Source organism: Mustela putorius, unplaced genomic scaffold, assembly GCF_011764305.1.
Source record: "Mustela putorius furo isolate JIRA1106 unplaced genomic scaffold, ASM1176430v1.1 tig00000139_pilon_pilon_pilon, whole genome shotgun sequence".
In the NCBI taxonomy this organism is placed as follows: Eukaryota; Metazoa; Chordata; class Mammalia; order Carnivora; family Mustelidae; genus Mustela; species Mustela putorius.
Genome location: NW_025421293.1, coordinates 7,595,780 through 7,611,799, shown reverse-complemented (window position 1 = coordinate 7,611,799; position 16,020 = coordinate 7,595,780). Strand labels below are relative to the sequence as shown.

Sequence of the window (16,020 nt, the reverse complement as noted above, 5' to 3'; positions counted from 1 at the left end):
CCATTCTCTTGGCCTGTCTGGTTTCCCAGCAGTCTGGCTTCTGGGCGAGAGGCAGTGTCACTCTGGCCCTTCTGTCAAGGTGAGCATGATGGCCTCTAAAAGCCTCCTGCTTCCCTCCGTGACCCCTGCCCCACCCCTACCCTCCAGCTCCAATGCTGCCAGGAGAGTAGGTAGAGGCCCAGAGAGGGATGGGGCCAGTCCATGGTCACACAGTGACCCCAGGGCTCTGGCTTCCTTTTCCAGGAAGACCTCTGGAACCCCCTGACTTGTCACAGGTGGAAAGTGTTGGGTCCAGTGGTCTGGAACCCATGTTTCCCGAGTACCCACTGGGGCAGGGGAGGGGCTTTACTGAGCTACCAGCCATGAGTGCTGGTGGCAAGACGTCGCGAAGAACTAGGGAGACGAAGCAGCAATCCCCAGGAAGAGACGAACTCCATGAACAACAGGGTTTAATTCAGAATGCCGTGTTCATTCCCCGCAGGAATCTGAGTTGCTTTAAGTTCTCGGGGCCCGCCCTTTGCGGGGGGGACCGAGGGGCTCCTTCGAGACTCAAAGCCAGCTGCGGGCTGCAGGGGGGCCATCCAGCGGGGCCTGGCATGTGGACGCGGAGCCTCCTTCTTTCTGGAAATGGACGCAGGTCCAAAAGGTGTTCCGCTCACCAGAGACTTGCCGGGTCATAATTGTGTGTGATCTCCGGGGTACTGGATGCCGAATTCCACCCGCGTCCCTTTTGGCAGCTCACATTCTTCAGATTCTTATCAGGTTTTTTTTTTTCCCCAAGTGAACACTGGGAACCAGTCTCCCTGCTGATTGTGGGAGGCTGGGAGAAAATTAAAACCAGGAGTCCTGGCTTTCGTCCCGACTCTGTCACCAGCTTGGTGAGCCACCGTGGGTCCTTTCTGTCTCACCTGTAAAGAGTGCGTTGGGACAAGGTGATCTTTGCAAGACCCCCCCCCCCGCACCCCCCGACCCCCCGCCGCAGTGCAGATCTTTTTTAATTCTCCTTCCAAGTCCATTGTGAGATGCTTTCCAGAAAATATTCCTAAACCCAATTCTGTCTGCTTCCCAGAGTGGGAGACAGTGTCCCGGGCAGGAGAGGTGAGCTGAAGAGTGGTGGCCTTTCCACGTGTCCCCTCCTGCGTGGGGAAGCCTTCCTCCCCTGCCCCCGACGATGCTGCCTTGAGACTCTCAGGGACGGACTTTTCGGGCATTCGGCATTCGAGTTCCAAGGGGCTGGGCCCTCAGGGGGAACATTGGAGTGACAGCCTCTCCACGCAGGCAGTCCCCTGGATGACTTTTGGCTGTGCCTGACTGCGGTGTTGACCCCAGAGAGAAACTACCACCAATTACCATAAACAAAGTGCTTCCACATTCATTCATTTTTATTGCTCTCAGGCCGCAGGTCATTTTCCCCACTTTATAGGTGAGACACCTGAGCCTCGACGTGGTAAAGCCCGTTCAGCAAGGCAGGGCAGGACCAGCCGCAGGGGGCTGGCTCTCTTGACCCACCCACGTCCTGGGCACTCACTTCCCACCATCCCGGGTTGGTGAGGGCACACAGCTACTCTGGGGCCCTGTGTGAGGCAGGGGCACTGTGAACCTTTGTGGGAACAGTGGGTGATGTCACCTTGGCCCACGCCATCCAGAGTCGGCACCTTGGCTGGCGGTCAGCGGTGGGGGTCACAGGGCACGTCCTCCACTGACGTTTATGGAAGCAACAGGTTTACATCCCGAGAGCCTAGAAGCTGGAACCAAGGAGCTGGCAGTCTGCACGGAAGTAATCTCTACCTTCTGCTAGATCTGGGTAGCCCACATATCTCCATTCCTTCACAGAGATTAATTCTTGAGATTTCTGGCAACCCTTGAAAAGTGGGCTCCCATTTAGCAGATGATGAACTGAGGCTCTGAAGTTGAGAGTTTCCGAAAGCCATGCGGGTGGTAAGTGGTACAGGTAGGCCACTAACTAGGCCTCCTGACTGCACATTTGTATGCCTTGATAGTATGCTTTGATGGCAGGTTGTTTTGTCTGGGATGCTTTTAAATGTGAGTCATAAAATCCCTACTGATGTGGGCTAAAACAACAAAGTCATTTAGTATTTCACATATTAAGAAACGGGTGGCTCAGAGGTTGGTTAATTTGGCAGCATCAAATCCTCAAGGACCCTGCTTTTTGCTCTGCTCTCCCTAGGCTGCCTTCCCTCATGGCCGTAAGATGGCTGCCACAGCTCCAGGCATCACATCGTCATCCACCTGTGTACAGAAATAGGGATGAATTTCTCTTCTTGAATCCTCCCTCCCCCATAAGGGGTGGTAATTTCCAGAAACACCTCAGTTGTGTTCTCCTTACTTGTCACTGACCAGAAATGAAGGAACATGCGCACACCTCAACCAATGAGATGATGGTCTTCTCTACTTTTTTTGAACTTACTGATGCCCAGAGTCTGAAGAAAACCAGAGTTGGCTAGCAAAGAAGGAGGAGGAGGAGATGACTCTCAGGGACATATGTGTCATATACGAGTGTCAGTTAGACACCCTCCTTGCTCACTGTCTGTTCTAAGGGACACAGTCCCCCAGACTGCCTGCTACAGGGGACCCTAGGCCCCCTGTTCTGTGCCATGTGAGTTCCCCACACCTGACTGGACCAGGGGTGGGCGTCTGACCCAAAGCAAGTTGGCCTACTAGGGCCCGGCATGGACAGAGGAGCTGGGGGCCAGAGTGGACCACAGTCTCTGTCTCAGGCAATAGAGGTGGGAGAGATCGAGGCCATCCCTCAGTGTGGCTCAAAGTGTGGTCTGCAAAGACGGAAGCCCCCACCAGCACGTTAACCAAGTCCGTCACTAAGCATACATTTTTCCTCGTGGAGGGATGGGGTGGGGGACCTACTTGGCCTGGCTGGCTTCTCCTGAACACAAGCAAGCGGGCAGCTCTTCCCTGGTGGGTTTTCGTAAGGACTACAGGAGGGGATGTGTCAGAGGCTTGCCTCAGTGCCTGGCACATCCGAGTGCTCAGTGAGTGTCAGTCACCCTTTTTCCTGTTTCGGTTCCAACTTCCATTGGGTGGAAAGGGTCACTGTCCTTCCCCAGCATCCCCGGGAAGCTTGTTACAACTGCGTATCCCTGGGCGCATCCCCATAGGACCCGAGTCAGCAGGTGGTTCTGATAGATGGTGCCCTTGAGAAGGACCAGTGAGGACACGCTACTGGGTCCTGTCCTGCTCTCGGCTACACAGAAAGCTCTGGCTTCTACAGAGGTCGCTTGTGGGCCAAAGGGCTCACAGTTCAAGGTGGACACTGGAGACCGTCGTCGGTCAGTCCACAGCAAACGTGTGGCGCCTCGCTCCATACACGCTGCGGTGAGTTCCAGCTCTGGTTGTGGGATCTGTGTCCCCGGACGGTTTCTCAGCAGGTGGCCTCGGGACCGCAGATCCCACGAGGACGTTTGGCACCGAATTCTGGCAGCTTGTTGCCTCTGGCGCTCCTGTTAATGGGAGTCCTCTTGGATTGCTCTGGAGATGCTCAAAACCACGCTGCCTGTTCCGCCAAATCGTATACTCCCTCAGCTGCCCCAGTGCGAATGGGAAATTCAATCCGAAAGTGGCTTTTGCTCCATATGGGGTTCTTTCCAGCCTTGTCTCAAGTGGGGGAGGCCTCGGGAATTCCCCACCATGGAAAGTGCTAGAGAACGACCACGGACAGTTATGAAGCGGCCCAGCTGTGCTGTCTGGTGGGCCGGGGGTGGTGGTGGTGGTGGCTCACTGGGCTCCCCCGTTGCCCGCAGACCCGCATCCGAACCCACATGCCGCGTTCTCCCACCCGGCCTCAGTGTTGGACGCTGGAGTCCACATCATCGTCCGCCTGTTTTTACAGAAAGATTGGGCCAGTTGCTTCGCTGTTTTGGGGACCAGCAGCCTTTCCCTCTGAAAGTCAGTGACCTTAGAATGTCTTGAGTCCCTCCCTGGTCTTGCCTTGAAATGGACAGTTCCAATAAAAAGTCTTTCGGGGGACACAGGCAAGTCTCTCTGCGGGTACAAATGCTGGGCCCTAAAAACCGATCGGGACTGAGTGGGACACACACTTCGTTATTCTTACACACACGAAACTGCCACTCCGGACAGCAGCTCGCGTGGCTGAGAGATAGAGAGAAACATTAAGCCTCAGGGACACTTGGCTTGTTAGGAGACGCTGTGCGGCAGTCTGGTCTCTGGAGGTTGGTCTCCCGGGTGGCTCCCTGCCCTGCCCTGACTCTGGGTCTCTGGGGCCTCTTGAGCATGTCTCACCTGAAGCTGTCTCTAATGGAGAGCTGGCTTCTCAGAGCTGCCTTCTCCCACTGTGGCCCCCAGCTCACTCTATCCAAAGGACCCACGGCCGACAGTTCTCACCTGCTGCAGAGGGCAGGTATGAATCCGAGGGGGTAGGGTAGGGGGCCTTTCTCTCCACCTGGCCAAATCCTGGGCTTCCGAGCTGTCCTCTTCCCATGGACACTCCCTGCTCTACGGGTCGGCCTCCTGGTCCCCACAGCCTGTAGGGCAGCGGCTGCTTTCCTCCCAGGACCCTGGATATCATTTTGTGTCTCCCTGCTGGGCACGCGGCAGACACCAGGCTGAGTCCCCGGGAAGCAGATTCTGGGACGGGGTCTGGCACTGAGGATATGTCCGGCGATCGGAGACCGTGGAAGGGATAGGACAGACTTGGGATCAGAAGAACTTGAGCTGGGATGCAGGCCCAGTGACGGCTACCACCCGCCTCCCTGGGGAGTCCTGCTGCTACAGTGGACCTCTCCACTTGTCCTGATGTCCGTGTGGCTGGACCTTTCAACTCGTGCGTGGACCAGACCCTGGCTGGGGGCCAGCCTGGGGAGAGTCGGACGTCGGGGGAGGCAGCTCTGGGCGCTGAGGCAGCCTGGGGAGGGTCTGACCGCTGATGGCCCTTTGTTGAGGGGGACCCGGGACAGACCCAGTGTCCACCGCCCGTGGGCTGCTATGGAGGGGAGTAGGGTGCTCTTGACCTTATGCTGCACAAAGACAGCCCGAGTTGCTTTTGCCTTTTGGAATACAGTGCACACCACTGACTCGTACTGAACTTATTGTTGGCGAGAAACTCCATGCCCCATCTGGGGCTCGTCCGCTGGGTTTTGGGGCCGCAGGGCCGGACGCCACGTTCGCCCGGTCATGTTTCATCTTGTTACATTTGGCTCCCTGCTCCAGGCTGGGGAGATCTAGCTTGGATCCCTCCTCCCTGCCCAGACCCAGGCCCCCGTGTGTGCCGGCTCCTGGTCTGTGCTTCCCGTCAGCAGCCCGCTGCCTCCCGCACCGACGGCAGCCTGGCCTGCCCCGGGCAGTGTGGCCCCTCGTGGAGAGACCAGCGTTTGCCCCAGGTGATCTCCAGGTCCCCCTCCACTGGCAGGTGTAGCCGAGCGGCTCAGGGCTGGGCTTGAATCTTGGGTGCGTGTCGGCTTGTTCATTGGGTGCCCTGGGACGGGTCCCGCCTGCCTTCGCCCCCATACCTCGTTTCCCGATCTGTGACCGTGGAGTAGCCACGGTCCTTCCTGGCCAGGGCTGAGTGAGGAAGACCCGGAGGGCTGACTCCCATGCGGGGCCGCAGTGAGGAGGGGGCGGGGAGCAGGGTGGCTCCAGGCCCTCCCCACGAGCCTTGCTGGGGCCCGAGCCGTCATCCCAGTGGTCTCACACGAGAGGTGGGTGCTGTCCCTCTGGCTTCCTGTGGGTGCAGGGGGATGGGTCCCAGAGGAACTTGGCTACTTAGCACCTGCCGGGCGATGTTGTACTAGTTCCCTAACCATCCTCTGTCCTCACGGGCAAGGTAGGGGCAGCCTGGGGCGTAGAACTGAAGACTGGGTTTCAGGGTTTAAAAGGACTCCTTGCTCAGGGCACCTGGGTGGTTCAGTGGGTTAAGCCTCTGCCTTCAGCTCAGGTCATCTCAGGGTCCTGGGATCGAGCCCCACATCGGGCTCTCTGCTTGGTGGGGAGCCTGCTTCCTCCTCTCCCTCTGCCTGTCTCTCTGCCTACTTGTGATTTCTCTCTCTCTCTCTGTCAAATATAAAAATGGAATCTTAAGAAAAAAAAAAAAAAGACTCCTTGCTCAAGTGTGTCACCTTGTCTCCTGGAGGCTCAAGGCTCCTTCTCTGTAAGGCACCCCCACCTTACCCACCTGGGAGAATTGGGGAGATTGCGCGAGCTCACGGACGGGCAGGTTTTCTGGGGCCGCCACAACCAAGTCCCACACGCGGTCAGCTTAAATGACAGAAGTGAATTTCCTCACGGTGCTGGAGGCTGGAAAGGCACGCCGGAGGTGTTGACAAGGGCGGTTTCTCCCGGGGCTTCTCTGCTTGGCTCACCGATGGCCGCCTTCTCGCTGCACCTTCACACCGTCTTTCCTTGGTACATATCTGCGTTCATATTTGGAAATTTCCTCTTTATAGAAAGACCCCAGTCACCCTGGATTCCAACCCACCCTAAGGACCTCATTATAACTTAATGCTCTCTTTAAGGACTCTTTTTTTTTTTTTTTTAAAGATTTTATTTATTGGTTTTAGAAACAGCGGGAGAGCAAGAGCGTGAGCGGGAGGAGGGGCGGGGAGAGAGAGAGAGAGAGAGAGAGAGAGAGAATCCCCAGCGGATTCTTCATTGAGCTCTTCCTAATCTCCTCTTGATCCCACGACCCCAAGATCACGACCTGAGTCGAAATCAAGAGTCCACTGACCGAGCCACCCAGGTGCCCCAAGATTCCATCTTTACAGCCACATTTTGAGTTTCTGGGGGTTAGGGTTTCCACATATGAATTTGGGGGTAGGGACATATCTCAGCCCATAACAGTACATAGGACTGCTTTGCCAACCCCCAAACAGGTCTTGGGGTCCTGGGCCTGACTCTGCCCGCAGGAGAAGGTCTCTGCCTGGCCAGAAGCCGGGTGGGCTGACTCTGTACCAGAGCTGTTCCTTCTTTCCTGGGAAGAGGCAAGGACCTGACTTCTCTGACTCTATCTCTCTGCGGACCAGCTAAGCCCCAGGGGCTCTGCTTCAACGGCACGGTCTCAGAGTCATCCAGATTGCCCATCCGCGTGGCCGTGGCCTTCAGGCTGCAAACCTGGGTTCTCACAGAGCTCCCTGCACCCAGCTGGCCCTGAGAACTCCTGGAAGTGGCCTCTGGGGATTGGGCAGGGTAGGGCCGGGTAATTAGAGTGATCAGGGCAGGGAGGAGGGGGCCTGAAACTCAACACCCTTAACCTTGAGATGGGTGGTCCCAGCCGTGGAGGCAGAGCTTGCTGGCACCAAGCAGAGCCCCAGAAACCTTTTTTTTTTTTTTTTGCTGAGTGAGTGCAAGTGGGTGAGACAAAGTCCTCCTAGAACATAGGGCTTGGGGTCAGATCTGCACAACTTTATGAGGTCTGCCCTGAGTCTACTGTCCTTGGGAGCCTATAGTTTTCTAGTATGATTAGGGCTAAGATTGAGGGATGTATGGGAGCCTGTGGGGCATGAGGCAAGAGTCGCTTCCTGGCCAGGGGGTCAGGAAGGCTTCCAAGAGGGGACAGAGCCCAAATGAAGTCTTGTAGGGTAACAGCTGGACAGATGGAAGACGGTGGGACGGCATGCCAGGGGGGACAGTGTGACAGTGTCGGTGGTAAGGTGGAGGTGGGTAGGAGGTGGTACCAGGGAGGTAGGGAGTGCTGTGGAGGTTGGGGAGGGGAGGTGACCTGGACAGGACAGATTTAGGGTTTAGGGAGTGCCCTCTGGTGGCTCCTAGAGGACACTGCAGGGAGACCGGGCTGGGGGCGGGGAGACCAGCAGGCACCAAGGCTGTCCAGGTTCAAGATCAAGAGGAAGCGGGAGCCGGGTGGAGAAGGTGGGCTTGCCTGGCGTGGGGGCTGAGTGGCCACGGGCAGCGAGAGAGGGAGAAGGCGGAGTCTGTGGCAATTTGCCGCTTCTGTTTCTGGGTAAAAGGACTGGGAGTTTAATGGGGCTGGTCACCAATATGGACTCAGCTGGGTCTGGAGAGGGATGTGCTCAGTACTGGCCAGATTGCAATGGTGGGTCTCGAAGCGTCCCATGGGCTATGATGGTGTGTGGCCACTGTCCAGATAAGCAGGGCCTCTGTGTTGGGGTTCAAGGGGAAGCACTGAGGAGACTCAGCCCGTGGGCGAAGCGGAGTGTGGGACAGGGGCAAGGGGCCGACAGGGTGATCCCCCCTGGGAGGGAGGACACCGTCAGAGCCCCGGGGCTTGGTTCGGGCTCAGAGCTCAGGGTCCTGGGGATGGAGGGAAAGTGTGAGTGAGATCGAGTCCCAAGGCAAAGCTCTGATAGGAGAATTGGGAGGATTAAGGGTGGGTGCTTGGAGTGGGACCAGGGCTCTGGGGAGGAGAGGGTTATAATTAACCCATTTCCCTGGGTTAGTTATATTCAGAAGTGGGCCTGGGCCGGGGGTGTCCGGAAGACCCTCCATTCCATTGTGCCGTGATTTCCTGAAGCCACTTATCGCTTGTTGTCCCAAAGGACCCTAAATTAAGAATTTCAGAGCTTGGCCAAGTCACGGAGCCAAACACTTAGCACGACGAAGACCCCTGTAGGAGTGGCCTCTAGGTCTGGTGGAGCAGGGCCAAGTCAGTGGCTCAGCCCCATCAGGGAGTGGACCTTGTCTCATGAGAACAGGGACCTGGATGGGAGACTGTGTGTCCCCAAAGCCGAGAGAGCGAGTTTCCCATCCTGGATCCTCCAGGGGAGGGGGCGGTATGGAAGAGACCATTGCTGCCCAAAGATAATGCCAGCCCTTCCCATCCTGATGAAGGCTGCTGAGGGCACCCTCATTGCCAGGCAATTGGAGGACCAGCCCTGCCACTCCCAAATTCTGTGTTCTTGGGCCAGTCCTTCCAGAAGGGTCTTAAAAGGGACATAGCCTCCTGCCAAGCCAGTCTGTGCATGGAATTTTTCTGTAGTCCATACAGATTTGTATGCACCCACCCACCGTGGGCAGGAGTAGGGGTGGGTGGCACTGTGCTGCCCCCCCACAAACAGGACCACGGAATGTTCAAGACATGGGGATCCTAAGAGGGACCCCACACGGGAGCAGAATGCCTGACACCAAGATTCTCTGGAACCATGGTGCCTGGAGATGAACAAGGTTTTGAATTCCATCTGAGAAGCTCTGGATCTCTTTCCCCTTGTCTCTGCCTGCCTTCTTCGTTGTTTTTGGCCAGGTTTTGATTTTGGGAAGCCATTTACAGCCCATTAAAAGATCAAATGTCTGCAGATGATGAATCGAGGCATTTGAAAATGTTTTGCAATTCACAGCTCATTTCCCTATAGAGAACCCTGACCCGGCGTGATTCCGAGATGGCTGGCTGGTTTGTCTGTGCTGGAATGCCAGGGGCGGATGTTGGGACGGAGCATTGTCCTCCGGTTGGTTCATCCCCGAGATGGTCATGCTCAGTGCCTGAGATGGCACCAGTGCTTCCCGGTAGAGATGAAGGAGGGGCCTAGGCTCCTGCCATCTTGCACAATTTCTAGACCAATCTGCAGACGCAGGAGAAGAAGTTTGTCCTGGGGATGTGGGACCCTGCTGGTCCTGTGGGCTGGAAGGCTGGATTCCTTTCCCAGCTCAGCCTCAAGTGTGAGCTACAGACAGTGAAGTTTAAATGCCCACTACTTCTCCCAGCTCCAAGATGGGAAGGTCAGTCCCTAGGCTTTAATGGACACTGTGGGGTTCCGGTAGCCAGCCAATCGGGGATTCCTTGGCTTAGGTAGAGAGTGCCACGTGGTTCATACACCACTAACCTAAATCTGCTCACATAGCCCTCAAAATAAATTTGAGAGGTAGGATTTTTTTTTTTTTTAATTTCACCGAGGCTCAGAGAGAGAACATCACTTTGCTTAAGTCAAAGAGCAGGTTGGTGGCAGACCCAGGTTTTGAGCTAGGTCTCCTGGTGCTTTTGGGGAGAGGGATGGACTTTCAGTTACTTCTATGCTCTTTTTGACTGTGCAAATGTTGGTAATAGAGATTTGTGTGGAAAATTGTCCAGATTTTGAAAAATTTTGATGTAAGATCCCATATAATATTTGCATATAATTTTAAATCTCTGGAATAATTCTTGTGTCTTTTGTTTGTTTCTCATTAAGGATTGTTATAAGCTTTGTCTATTTGATTTTTTTTTAAACCTGTTTTGTTGATTCACTTTTTTTCTTTTCTTTTTTTTTTTAAATATTTTATTTATTTATTTGAGAGAGAGACAGAGAGAGCATGAGTGAGGAGAAGGTGAGAGGGAGAAGCAGACTCCCCGAGGGGCTGGGAGTCTGATGTGGGACTCGATCCCGGGACTCCGGCATCATGACCTGAGCCGAAGGCAGTTGTCCAACCAACTGAGCCACCCAGGCGTCCCATTGTTGATTCACTTTTTTTTTTTTTTAAGATTTTATTTATTTATTTGACAGAGAGAGATCACAAGCAGGCAGAGAGGCAGGCAGAGAGAGAGGAAGGGAAGCAGGCTCCCTGCTGAGCAGAGAGCCCGATGTGGGACTCGATCCCAGGACCCTGAGATCATGACCTGAGCTGAAGGTAGTGGCTTAACCCACTGAGCCACCCAGGCGCCCTGTTGATTCACTTTTTAAAGTAAATCTACTTCATTCATTTCCGCTCAAATCTTTGCTGATTCTTTTCTTCTTCCTCTTTCAAGGGTTTTCTAATTCCTGTGTTTTCTGTTGCTACCTTCTTGGTTTTCTAGCATTTTGTTGGATTAATCAGATTTTCTTTGTTTCATTTTTTTTTTCTCTCATGGTTTGTCAGTTTTGTGTCCTCTTTCTATCCTTGCTACTATTTATCTTTGAACTGAAAGGTATATCTTAATTGTGTATTTTTCTACTATACCTGAAGTTGCAAAGCACCTGTGTCGTTTCCATAAACAAGACAAAATCCCCAGCAACTTCTGGTTCCTTCTGTCCCACTTGCAGCTCTCTTTCATACTGAGATCACTTTGGATTTTAGAGCTAGGCTGTTATTAAATCATATTACTCTTTCTTTGCTCATAATAGCTGCTTATATTTGATATATTCCTTCTGCATCCTTCATTTATTTTGCTGGAGTACATCCTGCAGTGATTCTTTCAGAAAAGGTGACTGGCAAGCTTTCTGAGTTCTTGTGCATCTGAAAATGTCTTTTTCTTGCCTTTGCCTTTGAAGGAGAGCTTGCCTGGGCGTGGAGTTCTGGGTGCTCGATATTTACCTTTGGAAATTTGAAACCATTGTGTTTCTTGATGAATCTGGCACTGCTGATTTAAGTTTATTATGGGTAATCTGTGTCACTCTCCTTTCTATAGCATTTGGTATTGTTGTTTCCATCCTGGGGGTTCTGACATTTCAGCACGATATGTCTCTTTGTGTTCTTCTGGCTTAGCACTCAGTGGGCTCTTTTGGATTGAGAAATCATGTCTTTCTCCAACTCTCTTTATACTTTCTTCAAGTACATACTTCCCTTGGCTCTCTCCGATCCCCCATTCCAGAGCTACTAACAGACATATGTTGGCAAATGGTCTGTCCTTTGGGTTTCTCACCTTCTCCCCCTCCCCATTTCCCACCTTCTTCCCCTGCAGTGCATCCTTGGAAAGTTCATGGCTCAGATTTCCGGCTCATCCAGTCACTCTAGCTGTGTCCATTCTGATTTTTCAGCCCATCTGTTGCACTTTTTGGTTTTTACAGTCATACGTTTCATTTCCAAGAGATCTCATTTTTTCCATTTCATAATATTTTTTTTCCACAAAGGCACGACTGTCTTATCTCTTTGAGGACATCAATAATGTTTTAAAAAACTGTCTTCATTGGTTTGGTTTATTGTCTTTTCCTGAGGTGTGATTTATTGTCTGTTGAGTTGGTGCCTTTCTTTCATGGTGCTGGCCTTTTCTTTTTCTTGAGTACTTTGAAATTCTTGGTATTTGGGGATTTCCACTGGCTCATTTCTGCTTTACTATTTATTGCTGCTTTGTCTCTTAGAGGGTTGGTATAGGCGAAGGGTAGAGAAGGAGTGTGCAAGAATTTAGGTGTATAGGGGCATCTGGGTGGCTCTCTTGCTTGAGCCTCCAACTCTTAATTTTGGCTCAGGTCAGGATCTCAGGGTCCTAGGATCAAGCCCTGGGTTGGGCTTCATGCTCAGCAGGGTGTCTGCTTCTCTGTTTCTCTGTCTCTCTCCCTCTGTCCCTCCTCCTGCTCTACCTCTCTCTCTTTCAAGTAAATAAATCTTAAAGAAAAAAAAAAAAGAATTCAGTTGTATATACTTTTTAAAAAAAAGATTTTATTTATTTATTTGAGAGAGAATGAGAGAGAGCATGAGAAGGAGGGTCAGAGGGAGAAGCAGATTCCCTGCCAAACAGGGACTTGATCCCAGGACTCTAGGATCATGACCTGAGCTGAAGGCAGTCGCTAACCAGCTGAGCTACCCAGGCACCCAAATTCAGTTGTATAAACTTGAGAAGGTCTCAGTTTCTCCTGGGGTTCATCAGATTTGGGGGCACCCTCTACGACCATACCTGCCTCAAGCAGGTGAGTCGAATGCCTGATTCTTGACACCAGCAGGGGTAGGGATCTGGGTCCTTGTACTATGGTCCTCTGACAGTCACCTCTGGGTCCCTCCCCTATTCCATCAGCCACATCAGCTGTTCCCGATTTGCACCCACATTTACTGCCAATCTGGAATCTTCCCTATGTTTCCCGTTGGGCTCTCCTCTTTCAGCTCAGTTTCACCTACTTTCAGTCTAACAAGCGTTCCTCAAACTTTCTGGCCCCCCACTGCTTCTCTGTTTTCCAATGCTGTTAGGGACTTTTATGTTTTTTTATTTAAATTTTCTGCTTTATTGAGTTATGAGTGACAAACTGAAAAAGTGTATATTTAGGTTGTACAATACGCTTTTTTACCCCCAAAGGTGTACAATGTGGTGACATTACATATGGACATTGTGAAATGATTAGGACAGATTATTAACACATTCATCGCTTCCCATAGTTACCACTGTTTGTTTTGTGGTGAGAACACTTAAGATCTACTCCATTAGCACATTTCAAGAATGCAATGTGGGATTATTAACTCCAATCACCACATGATTATGTGTGTAATACACAGATAATATAATACATAATCCATACAGATCGAATCTGTATATTAGATCCCCAGAATTTATTCATCTTATTTTTGTATTCTTTGACTAGCATCGCTCCATCTCTCAACACTCCCTGGCAATCCCTGTTCTACTCTCTGCTTCTATGAGCTGGACGGTTTTGGATTTTTTTTTTTTAAGATTTTATTTATTTATTTGACAGAGAGAGATCACAGTAGGAGAGAGGAAGGGAAGAGATCACAGAGAGAGAGGAAGGGAAGCAGGCCCCCTGCTGAGCAGAGAGCCCGATGCGGGACTCGATCCCAGGACCCTGAGATCATGACCTGAGCAGAAGGCAGCGGCTTAACCCACTGAGCCACCCAGGCGCCCCCGGTTTTGGATTTCATATACAAATGTGTCCGGCTTATTTATTTAACGTAACATCTTCCAGCCTCATCCATGTTGATGCAAATGGTAGAATTTCCATCTTTTTAATGGCTGAATAATATTCTATTGTGTGTGTGTATTTTCTACATTTTCTTTGCCCATTCATTCATGGATGCACACTTTGGTTATTTCCGTCTTGGCTGTTGTGAATACTTTCGCAATAAGCACGGGCATGCAGATACCTCTTCTAGATACTGATATTAATTCCTTTGGATATATACCCAGAAATGAGATTCCTGGGTCATACAGTAGTTCCATTTTTAATTTCTTCAGGAACCTACCGTAATGGCTGTACCAATGTCCATCACCACCAACAATGTACCGGAGTTCCTTTTTCTCCACACTTCTGCCAACATTTGTTGTCTTGTGTCGTTTTGATAATGGCCATCCTAAGAAGTGTGAGGTGATCTCTCATTTTGATCTGCGTTTTCCTCGTGGTGACTGATGTTGAGCTTTTGGCCATCTGTATGTCTTCTTCAGAATAATATCTATTCAGGTCCTTTGGCCATTTTAAAATCAGATTATTTGGTTTTTGGCTATTGAGTTTTATGAGTTCCTTGTATGTTTCTGATATTAACCCCTTATAAGATGTATGCTTTGCAAAAATTCCAAAGCTCCTGCAAGGTCATTTTTATCCCTTTTATTTATATTGTTTATTTATATTGTTACTGAGAGGAGATTGGAGTGGGGGACCTCCTGTCCCACTATCTTGCTGATGTTGCAACAAGGATTTATTTTTAGATTTAAATTTCTAGGATCTGGATGTGGGGAATGTGCGGGGGAGGTGGGAGCATGGGCTTGCCTGCCATCTGGATCCAATCACAATATTGTTTGCATATAACACCCACCCCCATGCCCCAGCTCAGGCTTCTGCACCTCTCACACTGCACCAGAGGGATTTTTCTAAATTCAGACCCATAGAGAGATTCCCCTTTTCAGAGCACTTTAGGGGCTCCCCACTGACTTCATGCTAAGACCCACATCTAGCCTGGCGGGTACCATGTTCCTTCCTTCCTCCTGGATCCTCCCCTTCCTTCTGGCTCCTCCCTTTCCTCCTGGCCCCTCCCCTTCTTCCTTGCTCCTCCCCTCCTCCCAGCCTTTGGGCCACTGGTGTTTGCACTTGCTGGAGGCTGACTCAGCTTTCAATACCTAGGTGGTTGGTCTTTCTTGGGACCTGTGTTAGGTGCCCCGCTGGTCCCATAGGTCCCTGTGTGCATCCTTTGGTTGCACTGATGGCCCCGTGTTCCAGTGGGTTATGATCACTTCTTTCTTAGTCTTCCATGTCAAAGTGGGATTTCCCCATGGGCAGGGGTTCATTCCAAGTGTTTGGTGACTGAAATGATGGATGCCAGGGCTTGGTAGCCAAGGGGTGTGGGTGCTTTCCCTTCCCCTTTGTCCTGGACTGAGGGTCTCAGTGGACCCCTTCCCCAGAAGAACGAGCACCCCCACCCCATGGCCTTATGGAGAGACCCCTCCTTGGCCAGCATGGCCTTTTGGCCCGCAGTCAGCACCTCAGGAATAGAAGGGCTGATGTGACTGTTACTTTCCCCACAGGCACTGGTGCCATCACACGGTGACGCGGACAGTGTCCTGCCAGGTGCAGAACGGCTCGGAGACAGTGGTCCAGCGTGTGTACCAGAGCTGCCGATGGCCTGGGCCCTGTGCCAACCTCGTGAGGTAAAGGCTGTGGGGCGGGCCAGCTCTGCCCTTCCTTTCTATTCCCTTGGATGAATTCAACCCCAGCACAGGCTGCTTGGGGGGGGGGGATTGATGCTCGGAAACAAAAGCTGAGTGTGCATTTATGGAGCACCTTTTGTGTACAGAGCATGGGCGTTTGATGAGCAGAAGAGCACTATAGACAAGAAGTGGGGTGAGGGGACTGAGGGGCAGGGGAGGCCCAGAATCAGCTCGGAGGGACCCTTTCATGCTGGGACCCCTGAAAGGGGCAGAGATTCTGGTCCTGGGCCACAGACTGCCACGTCAGTTAGGGGGAGAGTGTCATTCCGCCTTTCTTTCTTTCTTTTAAGATTTTATTTATTTGTCAGAAAGAGAGAGAGAGAGAGCACAAGCAGGGCGAGCAGCAGGCAGAAGGAGAACCAGGCTTCCCGCTGAGCAAGGAGCCTGATGCGGGGCTCGATCCCAGGACTTTGACATCATGACCTGAGCCAAAGGCAGACGCTTCCCCCACTGAGCCACCCAGGCGCCCCTCATTCTGCCTTTTACTGTAACTGCTGTCATTGTTGTGATGAAGAAAGTGGTATATACTCAGTGCCCAAAGCAAATCCAGAAATTACAGAACTGAATAAGGTGGATGATGAGTATTCTCCTGCTTCTCAATTGCACCTATACAATCCCATTATTAATATTACCAGTGCATTACTCCAGACCCTTTTCTCCTCATATTTACATAGGAGCATATATATATATATTTTTTTTCAGACAAAACCAGATGATGTTCTTTTGTTCTGCAACTTGCTTCCCCCACTTTGCTT

The 16,020-nt window shown here is 51.7% G+C and overlaps 1 protein-coding gene across 2 annotated transcripts in view; it reads left to right on the top strand.

Moving 5' to 3' along the window:
- The window catches only part of COL26A1 (collagen type XXVI alpha 1 chain), a 121,422-nt gene that overhangs the window by 24,537 nt on the left and 80,865 nt on the right, over positions 1 to 16,020 (top strand). For both annotated transcript variants that reach the window (XM_045075022.1, XM_045075021.1), the window contains exon 2: positions 15,083 to 15,205. In XM_045075022.1, coding sequence (XP_044930957.1) covers positions 15,083 to 15,205 — 123 coding nt within the window. The remainder of the gene's footprint in view (positions 1 to 15,082; positions 15,206 to 16,020) is intronic.